We start from the raw sequence: 27,245 nt of genomic DNA, 5'->3' as shown, positions 1-27,245 counted from the left end.
AGTTGGTAATATATAATAGGTAATATATAATATAATATCATCAGACACGATAAACATTCTAATGTAAAGGTAAGACTGTGAGGACTGTGTGTGCAACATTGATTCTATGGCAACAGGGAGCGCACCCTTCAGCAGCTCCTTACATGATGATGCAAGGGATTTCCCTTAACCTTTTACACCATCATTAACTGACCTCGTGCTTATCATAGACGACACATGAAAAACAATAAAACTAAAGCACAGAACTTTTTCTTTGCCATTGATCAAATTGAGATTTCTGTGATATTTTTTCCAATCAAACACATACAGCTCTAGAGAGAAAAATGTATCAGATGAGGACAAATGATTTTGTGCCATTTACTTCCATTTTTGAATGAAGAGGGAATTTAATCAGTGCTTATCCTTGGATCAAACTAACAAAATATTGAAACGAAATATTTTAAAAGGAAATATAAAAAGGAAAAAAAGGAAACGACAGGTAAATTAACAGACTTATCTTTTTTTTCAATTGTCATTAACATGTTTCCTGTTATATACCGTACAATATTGTATTATTACATACACATCATAACTAGTGATAGACTGGTATTTATATATATATAAGATTTCGACAAAAGATGCACGATGACCATGCTGAAAATCCAATCTTAAGATGTTAGCTGGTAGATGGTTTTTAGCTGGTCCAAGATTGGCATTTTAGCAGGTGATGTCAAGTCCATTAATTGCGATTAAAGTGATGGTTCGGAGTAAAATCAACCTAGGGTCCTTTGCACCATGACCTCGAGCCAAAAAAATGTTTTCTATATGTATTGATCTACAGTATATAGGCAATAAATAAATAAATAAATATATATATGCATATATGTGTGTGTGTGTGTGTATGTATATATATATACTGTACATATATATACATACAAACAGACATGCACAAACACACATGCACACACACATAATAAATAAAATATGTAACAACTTATAACTTTTATGCTGGATATGATTAATTGCGATTAATCGATTTGACAGCACTAATATAAATAAATAAATAAATAAATAAATATGTGTGTGTGTGTGTGTATATATATATATATATATATATATATATATATATATATATATATATATATATATATATATTAGCTGGCCTTCTTATAAAGGCAAAATAAAACAAACAAACCAAATAAATCATAATAGAAAAAAAAATCATAAACGATCACAACAGCTTAAGATGGTCAAGCTGTGTTTTGGACCATAGCTGTTCAAAAAGCTATTAAATGACTGGCTAGCATCTGCTAATATGACAATCTTAGACCAGCTAAAATAAACCATCTACCAGCAAACATCTTAGATTGGATTTTTCAGCATGGTCGTCGTGCATCTTTTGTCGAAATCTCGGTTTATCAGAATAAATAATAGTAAAGCAAAAAGGATTACTAAACCATCACCACCTCCTGCATCAGTCTAAAACGCGTCCGATCAGCTGATCTGCTAGTCGTGACTCATATAGCTTATTCTTTCTTAAAACAGGCCTTTCAGCATACAAATGCACAAACGCGATATTATGCTGCAAAGATGTTAACATGATGAAGAGCAAACCAAAACAAAACACATATGGCACTAGATATAACGTAATACTTATTTAGCAATGCAGATAAGGATCAAATCCAACCTCTCGATGCATTATGACATCACGACAGCCACAACGGTTTATATAGGCTATTAATAACATTTCATTCACAACGTAAAATCGAAGTGTCTTATTCAATGCTGTATTGACTACCGCTACTAATAATAATTAGGCTACATTCAGTTATCTAAACAGCATTTCTTCCTACCTTTCGATGCACTGTCTCTCATTCTCCGATGCCCCAGCTGCTGTCAGAAACGCTGACCTTTCATTTGTCATTCGCTAGCTGTCAAAGGTCAGATTGGCGCATGTCCCAGCGAATCGTGCTGCGTTTCGAATAAGCGCACGAACACTTGAAGCAATGACGAGCTACTTCAGCATCATCGAATCACAACAACCCACAAGCCAAATTCACAAGGACCGTCAATTTGATCGAGATTAGAAAATAGAAACTGATATTGTTTTTATTTTAAAAATGTTCAATAACTGTACAAAATATGGACGGAACCGTTCATATTTTAGGAAATCATGGAATGGATTTTTGAAATGGAGTCAACATCTATCACTGATTTGTTGTTGTTGTTGTTTAGTGATAAGCCGTCTGACTTATCTATTTTTTATGCGAGGCAAGATGATGATCATTTTAGATATGTATCAAATCGAGACTCCGTTCAGCAATGACATCTTTTTTGTACGTTTCGGGACTTCCGTGATGCCGCGTCCAAACTGTAGCCGCAGATGGTGTGTGCTACTATGGCTAAGGCTTAGATCGTGAATATTAATTAGATTATGGTGACGTTGCTCGATAAACTTCCTCTAAACGGCTCTGGGAGAGTCCTGTTAGCTTATCTAATTAATATTCATAGGCTTGCCCTTCGCCGTAGTAGGATTCGTACATAAATGTCAACGCGCAGCCCCCTGAAGGCACTCCACCCCAGAGGACAACCCTGCCCTGACGTCGCTTTTACGTAAGAAGTATGCATGGTTGTATGCATAAGCTAATAATAATAATAATAACGCGCAGTTATTATTATATAATGTATATATATATATATATATATATATATATATATATATATATATATATATATGGGCGATTCTTGGTGTCCAGAGTCATTATTTTATCTGCTTTTTTATATATATATTTTTTTATTTTTTTTATTTGTTAGGCTACTCATTGTCATGGATCACAAAACGTTACAGGCCATAAAAAAGACCATTTTCTGTAAAAAGTGTCTTTTATAGCTGAAAATCATGATTTCTTGTTGTCCGAATTCCTTCATGTATCATTGTGTTATCAAAATATTTTATTTTACTTTTGGTAATATTTCATTTATTTTATTTATAAAAGTCCTAAATAGTCATTTTCCTAATTCTACAACATTAAATTGTTTAACGTTAACTTTTATCTTATAAACATAATCTTATAAATTTTGTGTCAATTCTGTTACCGTACCGTACCACACTTTGCTTTTAAATTGGTGGAATTATCTCCCACAACTATGTAAGATACAGGAAATGATATCACTTTCCCTCACTGATAAGATCTGAAGCACTGAAAGGTATGTGTGCTCTCTCTGAGAAAATATTTTTTATCTAAAAAGTTCTTACACCAAGAGTTATTTTGTAAAACGTCAAAATTGTTACCACAATATCAAAAGGAAAACAGAATTTATCACTGATCACACAGTGGGTTGTTTAAAAGTCTTTTAATCATTATTTCATTAGTGCCATGTGCTCTTAGCATTTATGCTAGCTGGTGGAGTTTTTGGCTAAAAAGTTTAAAATGGTTAATTCTGTTACCATCAAACTCTGTTACCAAGGAAGGGTAACAATGTTGACAGTATGTAACAAAATTGACAGTTGACAAACAATACTATAAAGAAATCTATAAAGATTTTTTTTTTCTCATTAAAAGTTAAGAAAAAAGAAGCACTGAATTATTAAAACTTTATACGTTTTCAATACGATACTGGAAAGAATTTCTGTTAGTGAACAGTTTTTTCCCCTACATTTTTTGAAATGCAAAATATATCTCCAATTATAGAATCACTCATATAGTAGCCTTTTTCACACAAAAAAGTCCATGTCAAAAAGAAGTACTGTGGCTGAAAAAAATTAATGTTCATGATCTTTCACACCCTCTTTAATGAATCTGAAAAATTGTCATCAGGAAGGCACTAGCCTATTGGGCTCGTAGAACAAATAAACACATTTTTTAGGAGAGCCTTTGTTCCTGTCAATTTGTTTATTGAATATTATGTTTTGTGAACAAGTTTTATGTGTATTGTGGGTGGCCAAAGACAGATTTCAATGAGAAAGATAAATGAATACACTTCAAATTTCTGAGAAAATACATTTATTTTCTTTGGGAAAAAAAAGGAAAGCTCAAACATGTCAATTCTTGTAAATGGTATTGCACATCAAGATGGTGTGGAATTATTTTGAGTGTTTTCTCCAACCCTTATTGGCTGGTGTATAGGACTGAAGAAAAAAAAAAAGGAGAGAGAGAGAAAATGGGAAGCAATTAAGAATAAAAGTAAACGGAGACAAATAAAGATAGGTTGATAAGTATCATAAGGTCATGTGTGCCTAACACTCTGAGATCCTTCAGCTTATCTTTTGTTTTGGGGACTAATTTGAAACTAATTGTAATTGCATCTTTGGTATCTGGTAAATCTGCACTTTAATCACTGTCACTGTTATTGTTATTAATTTACAAATAGTTACAATATATAAATCATAAAACATCACTAGATTATTTCTTATCGAAAGTTCTCTCAGATATGGGTCCTAAAAATGCAATGCCGAAAAGTATTTACCAAAAAGAAGGCAGTGTTTAATGAACATTTTAAATGAAATAGGATTATTTCATTACATTACTTATACAGCCATTTGCCATAGTGTTACCAATACATTTGTTTGATTTTTAACAGTTAAACATTCTATCACTGTATTTCAAAGAATAAGGCTTGGTGTCCTCAATAGCAATTTCAGCAGATTAAGAAATTGTACTTTACCAAGGTATTTGTGGCATTTTTGGATTATAAAGCTTGTAAAACACAAACATAATTACAGCATTCTTTATGATGTATAATAGCATGACAACACAACAATGAAATATGTAAGAAAGCTAAACACCACAGACAGAGATGATATAAGTAAAGCCATCTCAGAAATAATTGAATCTGGCTAGAATCTCACAGGAATGCTTCAGTCTCAAACAGTTCAGTCTCATCCAATCAGACAGTCACATGTGTCTACCCTTCACTTATTATTCATATGTGATTTAATCTCATCTATATGAAATCTGTGCACTCTGAATTGAAATCTAGGAACCAATAACACTGTATAAATGCAGACAGCAAGTTCTAGAAATGTATGAAATTTTTTCAGCAAGTGAAATAATCAAAGATAGCACTATGAAGAATATTACTAAACCACGAACGAACACGCTGCCATCATAAAAATGATTAGCATGGAATCTTTGGAAATCGACGTGGTCAATCAGCAATTCCTCTGAGATGAGGCCACGTTGTTCTCTTGGATATAAGATTACTAGAGGATTTCCTCAGGGAGTTGAAGCACACCGTGCATCTGATTGGATGGTGGGGATCCTTGTGCTGAGAAGTGTGCAGATATTCGGCCAGATCTGATCAGTCTCTGTGTCTGAATACGTGTACAGGATGCCTTTAGCCCTTCAAAGAATTACAATGCTGTTAGTAAACAAGGTAAAAGGTACACAAGTCATTCGTTCATTTGTCTCAGAGTCATAGAAGTACAGTCACAAGCCCACTGGGTGTGTTTTGGATTGCATTCCAAAATGTGAGGTAATTCCTATGAATGTTTTATGAACGTACTTATAGAAATCGATGACAGGTTTGGCAACATCTTTGTAGTGTCTCAGTCTTGCCACCAAGGCTTCTGGTCTGTCATCTTCCTGTTGAATCAATGGCTCTCCTGTGATGTCATCTATCTCCTGTAAACACAACAAAAATAAGCAAGGCTGTTAGAGAGATCTGGTCCCACTTTATATTAAGTGTTTTTAACAACAATTAACATAATTCATTTCTGTAATTACATCTATAATTACACTGTTGACCCTTCCCCTACCCCTTAACCCACTCTTAAACCTAACCATACCACCAAACTTGTCCCTAACCTTACTGGTATCCCAACTCAATAGCAGCAAAAGTGTTTTGCAATACAAGAAGAACACATTAAGTATATTGTACCTTACTATTTTTTATTTTATGCAAGTACATTAAAGATACCCAATATAAAAGTGTGACCAAAGATTGTGTAACACAGCTAGGAAAAAATAAAATAAAAACATCTTTAAACAAAATCTTTATTTTTTACTTAAAATAAAAGACAACAGTTTTATAAATTATAATAAATTATAATAAAATATTGTAGGCCTCTGAAAAGAATATCTAATTTTCTCTAATTTCATCAAATATAGGGTATCCTTTATCCAACGAGCGTGAGATCGTGGGTGGGGGCTCTTCCAGTTCAGTAAAATTAAGAAGATAGCAAGCAATCTTAGAAAAGCAACAACATTTGTAAAGTTAGTGGGCAGCGAAGGACCCTGTGAACCCCGAGGAGTGAACCCTGTCCAGAACGGCTTCATGTTTCTTGATCCATTTCAATATTAAGGTCTAAAGCCCAGTTGGTACGCAAATTATCAAAGGTTCACAGAAGAATCAACCATGGATCATTGAAGGTTCTTCCACAAGGTCTTCCACCAGGGGTGTACAAAGTCCTACTCCTAGAGGGACAGAGTTTAGATCCAACCCATTCCAAAACGCCTGGTTGTAATTTCAAAGACCTTTATTAGCTGTCATTTAAAATGGAAAATTTTACTTTCTACTTCACAGAAGCATTTGGTGTTTTCCATTTAAAGAAAATGTGGTTTCAAGCCTCAGTGTGAACACACTAACAAAAATCTTGAGAATATTGCGAAATCTTGTCTCAATGCACACCCTAGTTCAGTAGTAAGTACACAGCCACACCTGTAACATCTAAATTAACTGGTTTCATTCAATTCAAAAATATTATTAATATCAGTTAATCAGCATAAACACATTAATTCATACCAATAAAACTATTTGTATGGGCCAAATCAGGTAGAAATAGCTCTTTAACAAAACAACTGAAAGTTACTACTTTTTACGGAGCATTTCTGATGCTGACCAAATCATCCCAGTACACAGAAACGTTTGCTCCCTAGAAATTCCCAGAATGCACCTGTATCTGTTTTGCTTAAAAATGCAGCACATATTTCATGGCACAATACTATATCTACTCTATTTAACATGAGGATAACGTGCTATACATTGATGTTGTTGCTTAACCTGCTTTTGGAGCCAAGGAGTCAGACTTACTATGAGTTTAAAGGTTTCAGTGCAGAAACAATGGTAAAAGGGAAATGGAGATTTGCTTTCATTTTCATTATTCCTTCATAACCTTCTAACTCTCATCTAATTTAATGTGGCTACATATACTGCACTGTGATATCCTATCTCAATCTGAAATAGAGGAGGACAAAGACTAGTATTTTCACCTGGACGCGGGGAGGATTGAAGCACATGTTGTACACTCTCCCACTGGCTGGATGTATCCAGCGATGTCGCAGCCTTTCCTTAAGTGTTTCCAGAGGGATGTTGAGGTTGATGGCTATATCCAGATCACATGCACTGTTTAGGGCTTCAGCCTGAGCTAGTGTTCGAGGGAAACCTGGAAGGTAAGTTCACAAATATTACTTCTAACACTTAATACAGGCCAAAATGTTCATGCACACACCTGATTTATTCACGTATGAGTGATTGCATTTTCTTCATTTCATTATAAATTTGTATGATGCCATCTGAAGGTTATAAATAAATACTACTCTGAAACTTTACACTTATGTTGCAATGTGTAGTTTTGTAACTATGCATAAATACCAAGTGTTGCAATACTACATCCTTATTTGGTCCCCTACTGGCAATGCTATAATGATAAAGAACACATAATACCCTACATATTGTGTATTTTTATTCATTATAGCATTGCCAGTGGGGAGACCTGCTTTCATTACTTATGAAAGAGTGTAGATACTTTTTTGTTAGTCAATATTAATTTGAACCTTTAGTTGGGATTAGCCTTTGCAGTTTGCGCTTTAATCTGTACAGTCCTGCAATAAAGGAACACTAGTTTTAATCCATGTAGCAAGAATGTTTGTAGGTCACACTGCACACCGTTTCAGTACATGTCTGATATCCAATCATCCTATATTAGGAGCTAGTGACTTTGACTTTCTAAGCTAGCAGCTGTTACATCATGACTTTTTGATCTCATAAATCAGTAATCAATTCATAAAATGAAAATAGGCAATGTTAAGGCAACAAATTTCCAAGGCTCCTAGCTTACTTCCTAAAAGTACTAACACTACAGATTGTTTTGAGTTTCTGTTGAATGAAGAAATGAAAGTTTTGCTTCCTCAAAGAAGATTATTTTAGTCATAAATAAATTATAAAAATATAGCAAAAGGATTAAACATTAAAGTAGCATGAAACAAAAGTGGCAAGTCTTTTCTTCCCTATTGTGAAATATCCACGTGAAACAGCTTCTCGAACAAGAAGAAAAATGTAGGGTGGGACTTAATTTGGTCCATCAGGAATAGACTGGATGGTTGGATCATTATGGTTTGCGATTGCTGTGATCTCATGTGAGTGACAGGTTGTCCTGCCCTCGTGCCAGTAAACACATCATCAGAGAAGAGATGTCGTTGCAAAAGGGAGGGGAAGTTATTTTATTAGTAGTAGTAGTAGTATTACAAAGGGCATATGGATTTAAAAAAATAATGATGTGCACGGGTAAATCATTTATAATTAACAGTGCATTGTCTATAATTGTCCATTTTGATTTTATGGTGACTTTAAAATGGGATTCACCGCCATACCATCCAACAACCAGCTATATTTGGTCATCTCCACCAATCTAGGCAAAAGAAGACGTGTCATGACATGGTCTGGCACCAGCAATCCTTTTTTTATATACGTCTTAGCTAGAACACCAGCTTCTGCAAAAGAAAGAAAGAAAAAAAAAAAAGATAATGAACTGAACACATATCTTTCAAAACAATCATCGGCTATATGGCTATATTTCTTTAATAAGCTTTTATTTTTTATTTCTATAATATTTCACCAAGAATGGAAGCAACTGAGAATTTTAAAAGACATAATTGCAACGAAATTCTGCTTACGTTCATACTTAAAATGTACATATAACCTTTAACTGAGATAAATCAATTATTAATCATAGGATTTTAACCAGAAACTAGATTGTTAATCATATAATAGACTGAGCAGTCACATGAGAGTCTTGGGACATTAATGCCCAATAATTTCATATATCATTTTATCTATGTTGTGGATACAACAAACAAAATATGAAAAATGCATTAAAGCAAAAAAGTTACTGCCATTATAATGACCTAAAAAAGGTTGCATTCTTTTAAACCTAAGCTTTGTTAAAAATAGATCTTACCAGCCACGACAACTTAACGGAGCATGAGTAAGTCCATTCAAGCTATGAGGAAACTGAATGTGTTTAATATACAGTGTTTTGATTATTATGTCTTTATCTACTTGCATGAATGCCAGCTGAAGTCTTAATAATGAGGTTTGCATGGCAACAGCAAAATAAAACAAATGTGGAGTGGCATCTTGCCAGCATGGCAACTTCTAGAAGCATTTACCTCACATGAACTCTAAACATCATGACTCCCGATAGTATACTAACTTACCACATTCATTTTTTTATGTATAAACCGCAAAAGTTGGTTACGCCCCTTCATATGATCAAGGCATCCCTTGTGTTTCACAGTGCATCTAGCATTTGTTAGCATCGACAATTTTTCAGAGAGAAACAGCTTAAACGAAAACACCCGAAAGTTTGTAACGTTACATTTTTGCAAAACACGCACCAGTTTTCGCAGAGATGTTTTCTCGAACAAAGTCTCCACTGGACAAATGTTTAAGGCCGAAATTGTGCGCGATCCTCTCCGAGATGGTCCCTTTCCCCGAGCCTGGGGGACCCATGATAACAGCCCGGAATAACTTGGACATATCCTCACAGAACTGCTCTGTATGCAATAAAAAAAATAAAAAAAAGAGTCCAGCATTACTACTGAAACCATGCAAATCATTATGCACTTATGCCACGTAGTTTGCAATGTAGTGCGCTTTGCATTAATTACAATTCAGAGATTACAGTTCTGTTAAAGATCTTCAGTGCAGAATGAGGGGTGGGGACCTGTAACATCGAATAAAACCACAAAATCACAGAACAAGGAGCGACTTAAAAAGTTATAGGTCAAAAACAACAAACAAACTTACCCACCCAATAGAGTACTGTACTATTAAACTGTTATTTCCACGGTGAAAACAGAGCCCGTTGTCACACTGTTCATTAAACTCTGGTAACGTTAGCCCTTGCTTCGCTGACGCACCGCCTACTGCTCTTTATGTAGACGCGAGCGTCTCCTCTCTGCAAATGAATGGAGGAGAAACATAAACGCCCTATTTTAAAACGCCTCTGGAACGGCGTCGCACTGAAACATATAACGTACACAAGCTGCACCGCGTAGGAGTCTAGGCGTTTAAATATTGTTGCACCCCCATGCATAACAAAATCTCTTTAAAACAATGTGCGAATCATACACGGGGAATTATCAGCAAAACGTTTTTGTGATATTTGTAGGATGTGCAAATCTACAAGTGATAATGAACGACAGCTGTACTGTTGCTATGGTTACCTCAGGCAAACGCGATATCTGTTTGCGAGCGTTTACTTACCACTAGTTCGTTGAAAAATAATCCGACTTTTAGCTTCCTAATATGGTTATTTGGAGAGATTGAAGTCCGAGGCGCACATGATTGTTGTGTTGAAAGAGGATCTTTACAGAAGAAGAAAAAACATTTAATTCGCACACCATTGTTTTAGTGTGAGAAGTGTGTCCACACAATTCCAAAATGCAAAACTGCATTTCAAATTCCGGGTGATGCACTTATTTACCCGGTGTGGAACATTGGACACTTTATGCACCCACCTGTGTAACAGCTTTCCTTGAAGAGATATTTTACCCAAAATGAAAATGTTGTCATCATTTACTCACCCCCATGTTGTTCCAAACCTGTAGGCTATGAGTTTCTTACTTATGTTGAACACAAAAGAGATATTTTAAAGACTGTTATTGGTAATCAAACTGTTGTCGGTAGCACTGACTTCCATAGTATTTTTTTTCCTACTGTCAACTGTTTGGTTACCAACATTCTTCCAAATATCTACTTTTATGTTCAACAGAAGAAAGAAACTCATACAGGGCTGGAACAACTTGAGGTGAGTAGGCTAAATGATGAAATAATTTTCATTGACGCAGTTATTGCAAGGACGAAGCAAGAACAATAACGTTAAGTGTCTAAAATACATGCACACAGTTCAATTAAATGGTAAAGCTCGATCGCTCTCTTTAACAATATAGTTAAACTAAATGTACGAAGCAAACTTTGTACAAAGCTGAACAACAGTGAAGTAATATCGCATTATTTATCTGTCAATCAGAATGTAGCCTACGTCATTTGGGACTGTTATTCTCTCCACATGACTAACTTAACATATGGGTATAACTGGTGTGATATTACCCCCTGTCTGATTTAGGACAGGACACACTTGTTGAATGCTATGTTGGTGCAAAACATTCCTCAGATGCCACAGCATTGTTTACGTTAAAGTTTTCAAAAAATGTGCCATTGACAAAGCACACACGTCTACCACATTGATTTCAAGCCACAGAGCAGAGAACCAAGGGGTCAGCTAGGGCCCATGGGAATTTCTAATTGATCATATTAAATCAATTGTATTAAAATAATCTATTTTTCCTTTATATATATTACCAGGAAGTAATTATATATATATATATATATATATATATATATATATATAAAACCCACAAGGCTTTATGACATATTTCATATTTTAATTTCTTATCTTAGTCAATTTTAAACTATTGTTTATTGAATAACTTAGTTCTAACTCATATACAATTAATCATACGTTGGCTATACTTGTATCTTGACACTAGTTTCTGTCAATAAAAAAGTTTAAATACAAGCAGCTTTGTTATATCAAAAAATCCACATGAAATATCTTACATGGGTGGACTTGGCGTCAAAATGATTGAAAACCACTGAAATAAAATCAGCTAATCACAATGCCAAACATTTTCGACGTGGCGTAATTTTCTTACGGTGCCGTCAGAACATAAGAGATATTAAACGCAGTTCACTTCGGGTAGCAATAGGCTATGTCAAAATCAGTCGACTTTTCAAACCTTCTATATGGCAACACTCATTCTGCACTAAAGAAAGTGGTGAACTTTGAGCGTCAGCACCCGGAAGCGTGTTATTTTATTGTCACATGGCTTGAAGATTTCAATAACAACAAAAAATGGCGACAATCACGTTGTTCGCTGTAAGGCGCTTGCTGCGTCATTAAAAATATTCACGTAAACACGGGAGTTCAGCGTTGAAAATGCAAGTAAGTACTTTTGCATTCGGTAGAATAATACATCTGTCTAACTGTGATGGTGATATTACATTAATGTTTTTTACCTTAGAAGTGCGTGGTGTTTGTTTTTGCTATGAGAGGGGTGTGTGCGCGCGCTGTTGGGCGTTAGCGCGCATCAGTACTGTACAATAAGACGACTCACAAGATAAAGACTATAAAACGAATCGACATAGCAAGTAGAACAGCTGCTTTACACGAAGAATATTTAAGATACTTGTTGTGATATTATGACACGATGATGTAATACCTTTTCGTGTATAACTTATGTATAATTTATTGCAGACTACTGACTTCATGACGTTCTATCGGGCTTTTTGCTCAAACACATCTTGTAGTCATGTAACGTTATAGTTTATAAATTCTATTCCTCTGATGTTCCTCACATAAATTACTTTTATTTAAAACTGTAGTTTCATAAAGCAAACATTTTCCCATTAGAACTCGCAACACACTATAACAGCGGGTATATTCCCGTTTTAACCCATTTCAATGTTTTTCTTTCCTTTTTCCCCAAACAGCCGCCATAGGAATGTTAGGCAGATGTTTTGTCATTATTTGGCAGGCGTTTCCACTGTCCTGAGATGGCAAACACGACGCGCTGATGGAGTTGTTTACAAGAAGAGATTCGCACGGAGGGCGGGGATGCAGTGGGCGGAGTTTGTGGGAGGAGCCTCTTGCTTGCCAAATATGAGAGCAAAGCATAGAAGGGGTGGAGTCAGAGTTACCATAACAAGTCTGGCGTCACAGGGGCGCTGTGTATTAATAATTAAAGCTCAAAACGAAGGTATTGAATCTCTTGCTGTCAGATAGGGAATGACAACTGTAATGCTGTGTATCCAATGAAAATATGGCATGATATTATAATTTCTCCTAGCTACACATAAGCTATGTTTAATAATAAATTGCTTCATCTAGCCTACTCATTTCTATAACATATACAGTTGGAAATTCCAGGTTTAATTAGCCTATATTATATTTTATTTGTTATATTTTGAATACAGTAAAAATCTAAATATCAGAGATAAAGTATGAATTCCAAAGTCAAAGTTGTTATTCCTGAATGAACGTGGATGAGAAGATACGTGAAGCACTACCGCCTTGGATCTGCTTGATGTGACAGGCTGCCCTGGTTCAGTTATCACAGTGCTGATGCTGTCCATCTTAAAGGTACAGTACTGTGATAACTGAAGGATGGCTGCCATCTTGACATCTAGCCTCATAAAAAGTTTTTTTTTACAGGTGAGCAAGAGGTAAATGACAAGAGAATGAACAGAACAATACAATTTAATAAAGAGAAATGCAATTCTGTATTAATTTAAAAAAAAATGTGTCTAACTGGTTGCCTTCTAATTTTAGATATGAAATTCTGCACATATTATGGTAGCATATGTGACTCTGGATAACAAAACCAGTCACAAGTTGCATGGATATATTTGTGGCGATAGCCAACAATACATTGTATGGGTCAAAATGATAGATTTTACTTTTATGCCAAAAATCATTAGGATATTAATAAAGATCATGTTCCATGAATATATTTTGTAAATTTCCTACTGTAAATATATAAAACTTTTATTTTTGTGAGTGAATGCAGCACAATCGCGAACATAAATGGACAACTTTAAAGGCGATTTTCTCAATGTTTCGATTTTTCGATTCCAGATATTATAAATAGTTGTATCTCGGCCAAATATTGTCCTATCCTAACAAACCATACATCATCTCAAAGCTGAATAAATAAACGTTCCATTGGTGTATACATCTCAATTATTATTTTTTTTTACCCATTTGACTGGTTTTGTGGTCCAGGGTCACATAAGTCATCAGTGTATTGTTCAATTATATCCTCCTGGGATCTAGCAAAAAGGTTTGACATTCACTTTAATATTATAGATGCTTTGAGAAATAAGAAAAAATTCTTAATTTTAAAATGTAAAATATTTTATTCACATTTCCTTGTATTTCTTGTAGACATCAGTAACCATAAAGTAAATAAAGCTTTTTGCAAAAACACTTTGCTTTTCTATGTTTGCATTTAAAAGTAAAGTATATGCATCCTTATGTCTTATGCAAATTTGTGTAAATTTTGTCAGAAATGGAAATTCCCATCCTTATACATATATTTACACTTGTTTTAGGGCAAACTGTATACTACAAAAAGAGATGTTTACTTACATGAAACAGTTTGAAAATCAATCAAAAGGGTTTATAAATGTTAGTTTTTGTGTAACCTTATAAATGTCTTTACTGTCACTTTTGATCAATTTAATGTATTCTTGCTGAAAAAAAAGTATTCATTTCTGTCTAATAAAAAAAACTGTTCATCAAAGAATCCTTAAAAAATGTACTAAACTGTTTTCAACATTGATAATAATCAGAAATGTTTCTTAAGCAGCAAATCAGCATATCAGAATAATTTCTTAAGGATCATACGACACTGAAGACTGGAATAATGATAATTCAGCTTTTATCATCACATGAATAAAATACATTTTAAAATATATTAAAATAGAAAACAGTTATTTTAAATTGTAATAATATGTCACAATAATAATTTTTTTACTGTATTTCGTATCAAATAAATGCAGCCTTGTTGAGCATAGATTTTTTTTTAAACAAAAAAATCTTACAGATACCACACTTTTGAGTGCAGTGTCTGTATATATAAACAGTATATATATATATATATATATATATACACACACACACACATATAGCCTACATTTATTTACATATAAACATTTCTAAGAAATAGTTACTGAATACTTTGTTCATAGCATTTGGATGCAAACCATAAAGTTTTAAAATATATAGTATGATTACAGTGTATTCTACCCTTTTAATATAATTACAGAAATTTCAACATGCTGTTAGTAATTTAGCCCCAGGCACTATACTCTGATACTTGCACCATGTTACACATGAACTGATGACACATGTCCTCTAAACTGATTCATCTGCTAATTTTGTAATGATACTTCAAGGTCAGTAATCGATTACTGTCATAATGTGATACATGAAAATGCAATAATACAACTACGAAAAAAGAGAAGAATTTCTGGGTCTTTTTCAATTTGATGTTTACATATTTTCTATTATCTAAATATTTGTTTGTTTCTGAAGTTTTTCTTCAGATCTATGAAAAATGCAATGCATAGATTTTAGTTGAGCGCTTATGGCAGTATTGCACGTAGACTCATCTCACCTACCAATTATAGCTGATGACTCATCTAACGAAAGGAGTTTCCAAATGGACCTCAGTGTTTAAGTATCCTCCACACATCTCAACACACATTATCCAAGATAGTTGTCTTATGCTGCAAATAATTCACTATTTTCTGTCAACATATTATATGTAAATGTTGATACTGTATGTAGACAATTAAAAAATAGGCTATTTAATAGGTGCATATGGTCAATTTACTTTTAAAACATTTCAAGCTCAAATATACACAGTCTGATATGGTCTGCCCGAACCTCTGTTGAACATATTGATCAGCCACATTCTCCCAGTGTGCTCTGCTCAGTCTGCAGCCCTCTTGTGAAACTGCAGCCCACAGTTTCTGGCAACTCATCTGATGGTGAGGACGGGAAGTCCCTCCCTTCCATGGGAGGCAGGCTTAAACCTCTTGGTCTTAAAGACCTTCAAATGGGCTTTGTGTGTTGTTTGTGTGGCTTTGTGTGTTGCTGATCTCTTAAAAACACAGAAACTGTATAATGCGGAAACAGTGGCACATGCTTGATGAAATATTAGGACTTAAAAAAAATAAACAAATACAAGAAGTTGAAGACTGTTATACTGATTACAAATGTGACATTTAATTACCATTAAATGTAATTAATTTAGTACTAATAGCCCATTTGTATTGCTGCAGTCTAAATTATTTATGATATTATTTATGAATCTGTGAAACATTTTTCAGTGTTGTGCAGTTATATGTTAAATAGGTAAAATATATAACGACAGGAATGTCTAACCATTACTTTTAATTGAGAAGCATAAATGGTTAGTTAGCTTTAGCCCATTATTAATCAATTATGGCCTTTTAAATGGTTAAGTAACATCCGGTTCAATGGACATCATTAAATCAAAATATATTTTAATGGTACTGCACTATTAACCTAAAGTTTTATGAGTTTGTTTTTTAACTGTAATAATTTTCAAAATACTTGAATCAGTTGGTTAAAAATGATAGGCTATGTATAGGCTACATTTTATGTTTTGTGTTAATTTATTATGTAAATTAGTTTTACATCACCTCAATACACTCAGAATTAACACTAGCTGTGAGTTTAATCGCATGTATCGCAGTCATAGACAGTAAAAGAGATCGCAGTAGCATAACAAAAAATCCACTAGTTTAATCTCCGCCCAGGGGTTAATGTCATTGGTCAGGTTTTGATTGACAGCAGTATGAGCCAATAGGAAACGTGTGACAAAGCTCGACGTTACCCTATTTTCGGGAATGTGGTCGACGCTTGACAGGAAAGGTTAGTTGATCATGAAGATTTAACCACGGTCTGTTCCGCTGTAAAGTGAAGTTTGTTTTGAAAATTAATCTCGCGGGATAAAACTTGTATCATCGGAGAACATTTGGGAGTTAAATAACGAGTGCTTTACATCAACAAAATACCAAGAGGAAGTGTTCAAACGTCTGTAATGATCGAAATTAAACGGAAGTAGCTTTGCCTGACGAGGTAAGGACGAGGGCCGTAAACTCTTTACATCCTGACTGATCTCTGGGGGTTGTTTATGTGTCTTTTCTTTTCATGTGCGATGTTAGTAAACATCAAGTTGTGAGACGCTCTTTTATTAGTTTGTGTATGGTTACTGGTAAATATGTCGATCATTGTGTTCAAGGATTAACGTTAGGCATTTGAGTTTATAGAACATAATCTGCAATCATTGGACTTAAATTGTAGATAATAATGCTGTCAACTTCAAACTATGGATTTTAATCTATTTGGGGCCGATAATTAATGTTTTTAGAGACTGGTTGATGGTGAACGGCTGTAAAATAGTTTATTTAATAATAATAATAAAATAATAATAATAAAAAAAGCCTAGCCAGACCTGCGCGATATTGAAGTTGTAAAAAAAAAAAAAAAAAAACCTACCTTGTTAAGCATTGACATTATTGTGGATGTTTTTTTCATGCTCTGACTGTACAGTAGTTAAATGGTTAAACTTGTTGCTCTTGTGACTGCAGTTTTGTCGATATAAATCTGAACACTTGTACACAGTTATCACAAACTGTATGTTTGCTGAACAAAAGTGCGTGGGGTTGAAGTATATTTGATGTGCTTTGTAGAGATCGACCGAGGCTGATTATTTTTATGTAAATGTCCGAGGATTGAAATGCAAAAGCTTATCTTAAAAACAATAATTGTAGTAGGCGATTATGAACACATAATGCACGTTAATAATATTTCATTTAAAAATATTAGTTGTTTTCATATTTGTGTTGGGTTTTGTCTTGGAAAAACATGATAACATTTAAAAAATTGCTATTTCTTCATGTACTCTATCAAGTCTTGATGGGCCGTCCGTCAACACCAGTTACACCAGTTCAATCAGATCACATTCTGTTTAAATCATTTAAACTATCATGGAACTGAGGAATGGCTACTCTTGAAAATCTCATTTTCAGAGGAAATCCGTCAGTTAACGCAAAGCTGTTGAATTGTGGTTGTCTTGACATATTTGATGATTTCAAAGAGAAACTTAAAATTTCCCCATGTCTCTAAAAAATACATCAACTGAATATTTCCAAGTAACAGAGGGACCACAACAATATGCTGTTCTGCTACAGTTTGATTATGTCATCCGGACAATTTCATGCTGGTAATCTGATACAGTATGGACAAAAGTGACTTTGTGGAGGATATTCAGTTCATACAGAGGTGTTAGCGGGGAATCCCTTTTAAATAAAAGTACTAACCCTTCTCTCTCACAAAGAAAAAGAGTTACAGTATGTTTCTTTCTTGTTTTTTATTTTTTATTTTGTCAATTTTTATAATTTGCTAAAAAATGTCAAAATTAAGGCCTTTAATTCCCATAGAGCCTATATTGACGAGGAACCCCATTTAAATTGCAGTACTAGCCACTTAAAAATATGAATTACAGCTTGGACTGTGCGGTATGGACAGAAAATACTACCATGATTTTTTTAATCAATATTGTGATTTCGATTTTAAACAATATTTCCTTAACTTGTCTTGTAGTATTTTTCGTCAAGACACCGGCTTTGACAAAATTTGCGGGGACCATATTTTTGCATAAATGATACGTGACGTCGTCGTTATTTCTTTATGCCCCTTTGTTACCTTTTCGTATGTTTTGCAGTTCACAATTGCCTGTATTATTGATTTTTGTTCACCTGGTTGGGAGTGTGCCATTACCTTTCTATGTAAATGCACGCTAGAAGGACGTCTTTAATCGTTGCTCTTGCGTCATTTGCAGCATCTCGTGTGAATGACACGGCATTCCGCGATGCTCAAGGCAAAATAAGTTTCAAAAAACGCATCTCTAGACCTGCGTCTCGTGTTTTTAACCACGCAAACGAGTTCTGTGTGAATGGCCCCCTACTATGTTTTGCCGTAACTATAGTTTGACAGGTCAAATTGCCTGGCTCTGTGATGCATCATCGCTGCGTCCGAAATCGAATACTTCCCTACTATATATAGTATGCGAAAAACAATACGCCAAAAGAGTAGTATGTCCTAATACATAGTATTCGAAAAACAGTTGACGAAAACTCCTCAGATGACCTACAACTTCCTCTGAGATTCTGAAGTGCGCATTCGATAGACACTTTACTATCCCATGAGGCCACAGGATTTTGAATGGCGGTGAAGCGACACAACTGACACGGGTAGGTCACGTGACAGTATAAGTATATGGTGATGTATTCCATCTGACTTTCATTCACAGTACTAATATTCATGCTATAAGAGTGTACGTTTTTAATAGTTGCAAAGTACCTGCTCATACAGTACGCGATTTCGGACGTAGTGCATCTCTCCTGTGTCCAAAGTATTCCCAAACCATGGATGTTGAATTATTATTATTCGTTTTTTTTTTTTGGTCATGGCCTTATCCTGCCCTGAATTCACCTTGCCTGTTTCCGTGCTTTCTTCCATGTGGTAACGGTAAACCCGCTCTGTTCTGTTCTCATGTTAGATTTAGGCCACTGCATTCAGATTGCACACTGAGGGGGCTGGCGGAAAAAAAATCGAGCTTTCTGCGGTTTAGAAATCATGTGCATGCGCACATTGTGATTTTATTATGATTTAGATTAATCACATAGCCCTAATTACAGTTTCATACAAATATATTGATAAAACATTGTCAAAGGTAAGATTCATTTTAAGTAGAGTATTGACCACTCTGGTCTATCTGAAGCTCTCATCCTGATGTTGGTTAATTAGTCTTGAAAATAGCCTTTTAGGGTATAACTGGCCTCTATACAGAACTGCCAAAAGAAAAGAAAAACAAACAGATAGTGAGGTGGGTTTAGTCATAATCTGAGGGCAATTAGAAATGGCGAATTCTTTGTGTGGCCATCACTGAACATTGCGAGTAGACTTTCCCTTTAGAATAGAACATGTTGTACTGCATAGTTTTCTGCCAGTTCATGTTAATGTGGATTAATGACAAGAACAACTCCTAAATGTTTTAAAATATGTCACGCATGTATTTAGTTTGCCCAGAGGCAGTTTTCGTTAAAGAGAATGACAGTCCAGTCATATGCCTCCATACATGTCAAAACATAACAAGAAGAGATATTGCTGCTTTAGCAAGCACCAGAGTAAAATGCTAAATGAGTTTTATTTAGAAAATATAGGCTAATACTGGAAAATTGATAACATTTGTGTGAAGAGAAATGTATATCAAGGAATATAGGTATTGATGTATTATAAGTTAATGATCAAATAATGTTATTTTTGTTAACTGGTAACAATTACTGTAAGAATGATATCAGAAATGTAATTGTATACAGTTTGGGAAATTGTAGATGTGTTTTCCTTAATCTTAACAATTCATTGGATGACATATTTTACATACATATTCTAACTCTGTTGTAGAGGAATGCTCATGTTTCTGCTCAAAAGGTTAATTATAGAGAAAAATAGCCTTAACTGTACATTTGGTTTAATAATTGGTAGAATATTACAGGATCAGGCAGACATAACATGATTAAATGTTAAAATATATTTAATCCATATTCTATAGCCTAGATATAATCATTTATACTATTGATATAGAAGAATATCCATGACAAAGGAAACTGTCCATGAAAATTAAACTTACCTCTATTTTAGGTTCATTTGAAAAAGGTTTTCACTGTGGTCTTAAGAGCCTGCAAACAGGATAAAACAGTTACAGCAGGTTCCTGCACCTACACGCGTTTGACGTACTCAAGCGGTCTACCAGCTGAACAGTCACAGGGTCTAAAGTGTGGAGGAACAGTGTTAACCATGACTTTATCAGCGAGCAGCACGTAAACACCTCAGGAAGTGAAGCCGTGTCAAGTAAACAGAAGAATGGCATTGTGAATCATACCGAAGTAGATAGAGAATCATTTTAACAGCTTGTCAAACTTAAACTTTATCCCTTCTAAAAGTTCCCAAGATGACTTAGGACTGTGTCTTGGATATGAGAAAGTAAAAGGACATGATTCACAAGAATCTGAAAAGGAGAACTTCTAAGGAAAGGAACTAAATGGAAAGCTTGTCACTAAACATTGAATTGCTTGCAATGTTTGGCCATTTTACAGACTGGTTGGGGGGTGTCAGTAATGGTTCTGTTATGCACGTTGAGATAGCAGCAGAAAAACAAGCTTCTGCATAAGGACTTAACTGCAGAGACAAGAGCATCAATCACCGATACTGACTGATGGTTGTTATTGAACTGCAAAACCTTGGGAAACAGCCGTTGGAATATTTCTGACGGGTCGGGTACATATAAATGCCTGAAGGAGATGCTTGATACCTGAAAAAAGATACCTGGAAAAAAAAAAAATCAGGTCAAACTAAATATTAAGCTTTTTTGTCTCCTATTCATCTTAAATTTAAGTTTGCGATTTTTACAACCCTATTACCAAAATTTGGGATATATTGAAATTGTTTTAAACTCTGATTTGTGAGGTTTTATGATTGTCTAATAAACATTAAATAAACCAAATTAAATGGAGACGTTTAACACTCACTCAGTAGGGGTTTCCTGATTTGGGATCAAATTGTTGTTAAATTTATATTTCCCATATATTAAAATTTCCCTATGTATATATTGTTAGATAAAAAAAAAAGTTTATATCACTTTAACATATTAAGCCAATACTATGACATGTTGAATGATTTTAATTATCACACACATGCGTATCTAAAAGCTCTAACAACAGGTGAATTAAACATCAGAAATGCTTTGCCACAAGCTGCAACTGTAGGAATTACACTAACTATGGTGATGCATATCTTCTTCCGAGATGGTATTCCTGTGAGCATCCACGTTGTTGGAACCCTTACGCATCATCAGCAGGGATCTCAGGGTCCTCCGGTGTTTCGCCCATTAACCTGAACACCTCGCCTGAGTGGGACAGCGAAGACTGACTAGCCTTCACCTGCAGAAGGGTTCCATTTGTGGGCTCTCTTCAGCCACAGCCATCTTGAACTGGACTCGGCTGCTGCAGCTATATCCCTGGTGGCTTTCTTCAGCTTTTTAGGCTCCAGTCCCACCCTCTGGAGGAAGTAGTGCACTGATTTTGCTGGGAACCCGCGGCAGCCGACTTCAGTGAGGTGGCTGGTTGCATGCCACCCCTTTAAAACAGCTTCGTCGACCAGGTCTTGGTACATGGCTTTTTTCAGTTGGTGGGACGTGGCTAGCCTCTCTTCCCAGGGCACCGTGAGCTCAACAACTATGATGGTTTTCGTGCTTCTGGATAGGAGGACCATATCTGGTCGGAGGGAGGTCACTGCCACGTCCTGTGGGAAGACAAGCTTTCTTTTCAGGTCCATTGTCAATTCCCAGTCGGAGGCTTGTTGCAAGATAGAGGGTGGGTTCTCGGCCTCCGTACCGGTCTTTTGAGCCTTGTCTCCTTCCCTCACAAAGGTTATGGCTTCGGGCGGATGGGCCTGCTTGTTGTTAACTTTGACTCGCTGCTGTTCCACCCACTTGGCAATTTCCATGCGGACCTTGTCATGCCTCCATCTGTACTGCCACTCTGCCAATGCCTTTGGACAACCGGTACAGGAGGCTGCTCGGAATTGGTTGCAAGATGGGTTTTCCTCTCCGCCCCAGATCTTTATGTTTCTTGGTGTTGGTAGCAGGTCAGTCACCGAGCGCAGGAGAAAGATCAACTTCCCTTGGTGGGTCTGCCACAGTTCCTTCCACGACAGCGGCCGCTCCTGTGCCTGGTCCCACTGCGTCCATCTACCCTGAGAGGCAAGTCTGATCGCTTTCACCTGGTGCTCCTCTACTGCCTCACGGACTCTTTGCACCACAAGGCCTCTTCTGGCTCTGGCATCAGCCTTGCTCCATTTGAGGGTCTTGCTTGCGTGTCTTACTTTCCCGTCTTCAGACGAGAGGAGTGTACTGACTGCCCTTGCCTTGGTGGCTTTAAACTCCTCGACCACCGATGAAACTGGCAAGGGAAGCTTGGCGGTCTTGCTGTACAGGTTGATTGCGCTGAATGATGGGGGGACTCTCAGCCATTTCCGCAAGAACTTGCTGCACAGTCTTTCCATTCCTTCCACCTGGGACATGGGAAAGTTGTAAAGTAGGAAGGGCCATTGCAGCCTGGGTATGATGCCATACTGGAAGCACCAGACTTTAAACCTCCCGAGTAGTTGGCTGTGCTTGATTGCCTTGAGCCAGGTGTTCAACTGGGTCTTGGTATTTGTTAGATTACCGCTGTCCTTTACGGAGCTGTCGTACTGCTTTCCAAGGCATTGGATCGTTTGATCTTGGATTGTTGGGATCTCAGAGCCTCGGATGTTAAAGATGTTTCCTGTTAGCTTCCCCTTCAAGATAGTGAGGCTCCTTGACTTTTTCGGTGTTATTCGGTGTAAATATGTTATTTATTCTTCTAATGTGTAATAAGTAATGGGACACAACAAATCGTACCCTATCATTCAAAAGTACCTTCTGCCCAAGCTGTGAGGTGATGAATGTGGAGTGGATTTGTGATCTCATTATACTAATTTTTCATAAAGCCAAACCAGTAGTCTCAGTTTGTTCAGCTTCTTGAATTCGCTGAAGCCACTTTAAAGACAAATGTGGTCATTAACTGGTTGCAATTAGATTTCTTCTTCAGCACAGTTTGCTTTTGCATTCATTCATCTCAGGAAAGTCCTTTCACATGCCTGCAGGGATCTTGACATCTAAACACGTCTTGACCTGCAGGGTCTGAAGGGAGATCCACTGAGTCGAAACCATCTGATTCAGATGCGAGAAACGTTCATCTTACCCTCCCTCATGTTCGCCGTAGGATGACTGGTTGAATTAAATTGCTTCATGTGAGGGCGCCTGTAGTGAGGACATCAAGTATGTTGTACTTCTAGATGGTTAAAGTAATAGTCTCCAGCTAGACTCAGGACTTGGCTTTGTCATGGTGGACAGTATATTCAAAGAACATTCAAAATTGTTATAATGGCACATTTTATATTATAATTAGAAAATGCAAATTGCGACATTACCGTATAATAGACTTTATTCGTGCTGGGATAAAAAAAAAGTGTTTTATTTAACAGCGGAATCACTGAAGGGCATTAATGGGGAAAAAAAAGTATATCTAATGTGCAATGAAAAGTCATATGTTGTTTTCCCTTTCCCTATTTTTGTGTCCTTTTTGTTATACTTAACTGTTGATATAGTGCTGCTGTTATTTACCTGTGTGTCCGTCATCATCCATTGTTGTTTGCTGCCATTGTCTTCATCTGCTATCAGCTGTTAAATAATCCACTTCACTGCCTTTTCGTAAAGTCCCAGGTTTTGGGTTCAACACCCTCCAGTCCAGCTTCGTCCATTGAAATATTAACGACGCTGTCTTTCGAAAATATCATGACTGGCTGACTGATAGGCAGCTGCTTTCAAATATTCACATGCATATTCCCGTTCATACGGGTCAAATGGGCATCTTGGCTAAAATGCTTGTCTTAGTGAGCTGTTAATGTGTAAACAGTCAGTTTAAGTGAAGGTGGACATAACATAGTATTTGTGGCAATTTCAAAACTGTGCATTTGTCCTTGCCGTGTAAATGCAATCTAATTGACCTTATGCTGTCTATAATGTCATTAATATTAATCAAATTCTCATAATGACAAGAAAAAGAGGAACATTTTCTTTCTTTTTTTTGTTTTATGTACACTTTTATTCAGCAGGGACACATTAAATAAATCAAAAGTGACTAACACTTTTTACCAATTTAAGGCATCCTGAACACTTGTTTCTAAAAAATATTTCTTAAGCACCAAATCAGCATATTAGAATAATTTCTGAGGGATCATGTGGCAGTAAACATTGTAATATCTGCTGAAAATTTTGTTTTGCCATCAGAAGAATAAATTACATTTTAAAATAAATAGAAAATAGTTACTTTAAATATAACTATAGTTTAAAGTAACTATATTTCATATACTGTTTTTACTGTATTTTTTTTTTATCAAATAAATGATTATCAAATTAGTGAGCATAAGATGCTTCTTTCAAAATCAGTCAAATCTATTTATTATTGTATGGTTCATGACTGTGTTAAAATGTAATAATTTTCAAATCATATAGGCTACTATTTCATAAGAGTTAAATGATTTCTCATCATAGCAGTGGCCAACAGTTCATCAATAAATCTTTCTGTTACCTCCGTTTATCCTGCAGTGTCTGGATGCTTAAACCAACAGTCATGGAGCTGGGCAAGCTATGTGGGAAGATGAAAAAACAGAGGAAGGCAGAGATGACCGTTCCGACTGTCAGAAAAGGACTGGAGATCCACTTCTACCTGCCTGAAACACACCAGCTCGAGTACTTCAAAGACTGCCACACTGTGGAGGACCTGTGCGTGGAGGCTGCCAAGAAATGCCGTAAGTGTTTGGATGCACCTATTTAGAGCACCCTCTTATGCATCTCTCAGGACATAGTGTGATCATGATGGTCTGTTTTCTTAGCAGTGATGTATCATTTCATCATAACTTTTCAGACGGCAATAGTTTTAAAAGCAAAGTTACAATTATTAACACAGAGAGAAATCTGTGATTTCATGTACACTTTTTGTAGTGTACTCTTTTTGCTCCTTTTCTATCAGTATCAAGTAGTGCTATATAGTGGCTCTCAACTGGTTTGGGCCTGTGACCAAGATTTTCCTATGGTCATCAAGCCGCGACCCTATTTTTTTTTAGCAATTTGAGCTAACTCCTCAAAAAATGTTTTATATGTTTGTATATAAACAATTAGACAATACAAATTATAATACATCTGCTTTTGAAAAACCAAGCAAATTTATTTCACAAAAATAGTAGACACTCACAAGTACCGTCTTACTTTAGTTAAAAGACAAATAAGTTGACTAATATGACTAATACTGATGAATAAACAGTCCAAGTAAGGCTATGAGGAAGTAATAGCAGTCACAAACTAGTTTGTATTAAAACAACAAAGGTAATAAGTTGGTACGAGCCAAAAATATACAAAATCACACTATGTGAAAATAAAGTGGCATTTTGGGATAAGGGAAACGACAGACAACATGGTAAATATACAATACTAACATGAATTGTAAATTAAACGAATGGAAACTGCTCCTGATGAATAGAATGAACATCATGCACAGTACCTGCATGCGAATCCTTCCTGGCTAACACACAAAGTACAAGTTATGTAGTTTATTGGTACTTTTTGGTAATTTCATGACTAATTGACAGCATAACTATGATGTTGCATGCTCGTTGTTTCTTTTGCGCTTTGTTTATAATGAAGTGATACTGTACAGCACACCCTGCCGCATTTGCGCGTGCAGTTGAAGAGCGTGCGCTACAAGCACAGTATAATGGCTAAAAGGACAGCGAAGTTTGCTTTTTTGTGGTGAGAGACTTTTTATTCTAACGAAAATAACGTTAGAATAATGACACTGACATATAGCCTGATGACATCTCATCTGACTGGAGACGCTGAAACAGAAGGACAGAATCAGGACATTGCGTTTTTCTCCGGCGCGGTGTCTGACAATTTCACGCACATCTTTCAAAATAAAAGTCTCGCATCAGAAAAACACAATTAAGCTTGTTGTTGTTTCTTTGAATGCACACTTCGTGACCCACTCAAAAAAGTCTTGCGACCCAACAGTTGAGAAACACTCTGCTAAAGAAAGGGAAATGGACTACCGAAAATTTTTTTTACAGATCAAAGTCAATAGGCATATAAAAAGGGGCATTCTTCATGCATTCGGTTTCATATTTTGATTGTGTGATTGAGGAATGGGTTTTTTGTACCATCAGCATTTCACAGAATACAAAAGAGGAACTTAAAGGGTTTTTACTGTTGGTGTCATCATGTGACATGGGTGATGAGACATTGACCTTAGGATGAGAAGCACTGCGACTGACTGTCTCTTTCCATCCCTTTCCATCTCCTAATTGAAACAGCATATCTCTCTATTTGGCTCTTGATCAGTATTAAAGGGATAGTTCACCCAGAAATGAAAATTCTGTCATACTCACCCTCAAGTTGTTTCAAACCTGTATGAATTTCTTTTTTCTGCTGAACACAAAAGAAGATATTTTGAAAAATGTCTGTAACCAAACAGTTGATGGACCCCAATGACTTCCATAGTAGGAAAAAAAAAAATACTATAGAAAGTCAATGGGGTCCATCAACTGTTTGGTTACAGACATTTTTCAAAATATCTTCTTTTGTGTTCAGCAGAAAAAAGAAATTCATACAGGTTTGAAACAACTTGAGGGTGAGTAAATGATGACAGAATTTTCATTTTGGGTGAACTATCCCTTTAAGCCACAA

General features: G+C 35.8%; 3 protein-coding genes across 8 annotated transcripts in view; 1 reads left to right on the top strand and 2 right to left on the bottom strand.

Moving 5' to 3' along the window:
• The window catches only part of dnajc6 (DnaJ (Hsp40) homolog, subfamily C, member 6), a 44,774-nt gene extending 42,414 nt beyond the window's left edge, over window positions 1-2,360 (bottom strand). Inside the window, exon 1 of the mRNA XM_082136009.1 lies at window positions 1,833-2,360. The gene's annotated coding sequence lies outside the window, so the exon portion shown is untranslated. The remainder of the gene's footprint in view (window positions 1-1,832) is intronic.
• Window positions 2,361-4,441: 2,081 nt separating this feature from the next.
• Window positions 4,442-25,105, bottom strand: ak4 (adenylate kinase 4). 6 transcript variants are annotated; one of them, XM_082136040.1, is made up of 7 exons: window positions 10,013-10,159; window positions 9,870-9,925; window positions 9,597-9,755; window positions 8,571-8,690; window positions 7,191-7,363; window positions 5,485-5,603; window positions 4,442-5,322 (listed from the first exon to the last, which is right to left on the bottom strand). In XM_082136040.1, the coding sequence occupies exons 3-7, from the start codon at window positions 9,736-9,738 to the stop codon at window positions 5,196-5,198; spliced, it is 681 nt and encodes a 226-aa protein (XP_081992166.1). In that variant the 5' UTR covers window positions 9,739-9,755; window positions 9,870-9,925; window positions 10,013-10,159; the 3' UTR covers window positions 4,442-5,195. The 6 variants fall into 6 exon arrangements, 5 of the variants coding, with proteins under 5 accessions (XP_081992166.1, XP_081992167.1, XP_081992168.1 ...); XM_082136041.1 differs by having other exon boundaries at window positions 10,009-10,155; XM_082136042.1 differs by lacking the exon at window positions 9,870-9,925 and having other exon boundaries at window positions 10,009-10,159.
• Window positions 16,699-27,245, top strand: part of jak1 (Janus kinase 1) — a 33,075-nt gene continuing 22,528 nt past the window's right edge. Inside the window, exons 1-2 of the mRNA XM_082136001.1 lie at window positions 16,699-16,936; window positions 25,113-25,315. Coding sequence (XP_081992127.1) covers window positions 25,120-25,315 — 196 coding nt within the window. The 5' untranslated portion in view covers window positions 16,699-16,936; window positions 25,113-25,119. The remainder of the gene's footprint in view (window positions 16,937-25,112; window positions 25,316-27,245) is intronic.

The sequence above is a fragment of the Leuciscus leuciscus genome (genome assembly GCF_965113295.1).
Source record: "Leuciscus leuciscus genome assembly, chromosome: 14".
Lineage (NCBI taxonomy): Eukaryota > Metazoa > Chordata > Actinopteri > Cypriniformes > Leuciscidae > Leuciscus > Leuciscus leuciscus.
Note: the sequence above shows the minus strand (reverse complement) of the source record. Positions and strands in the feature narration are given on the sequence as shown.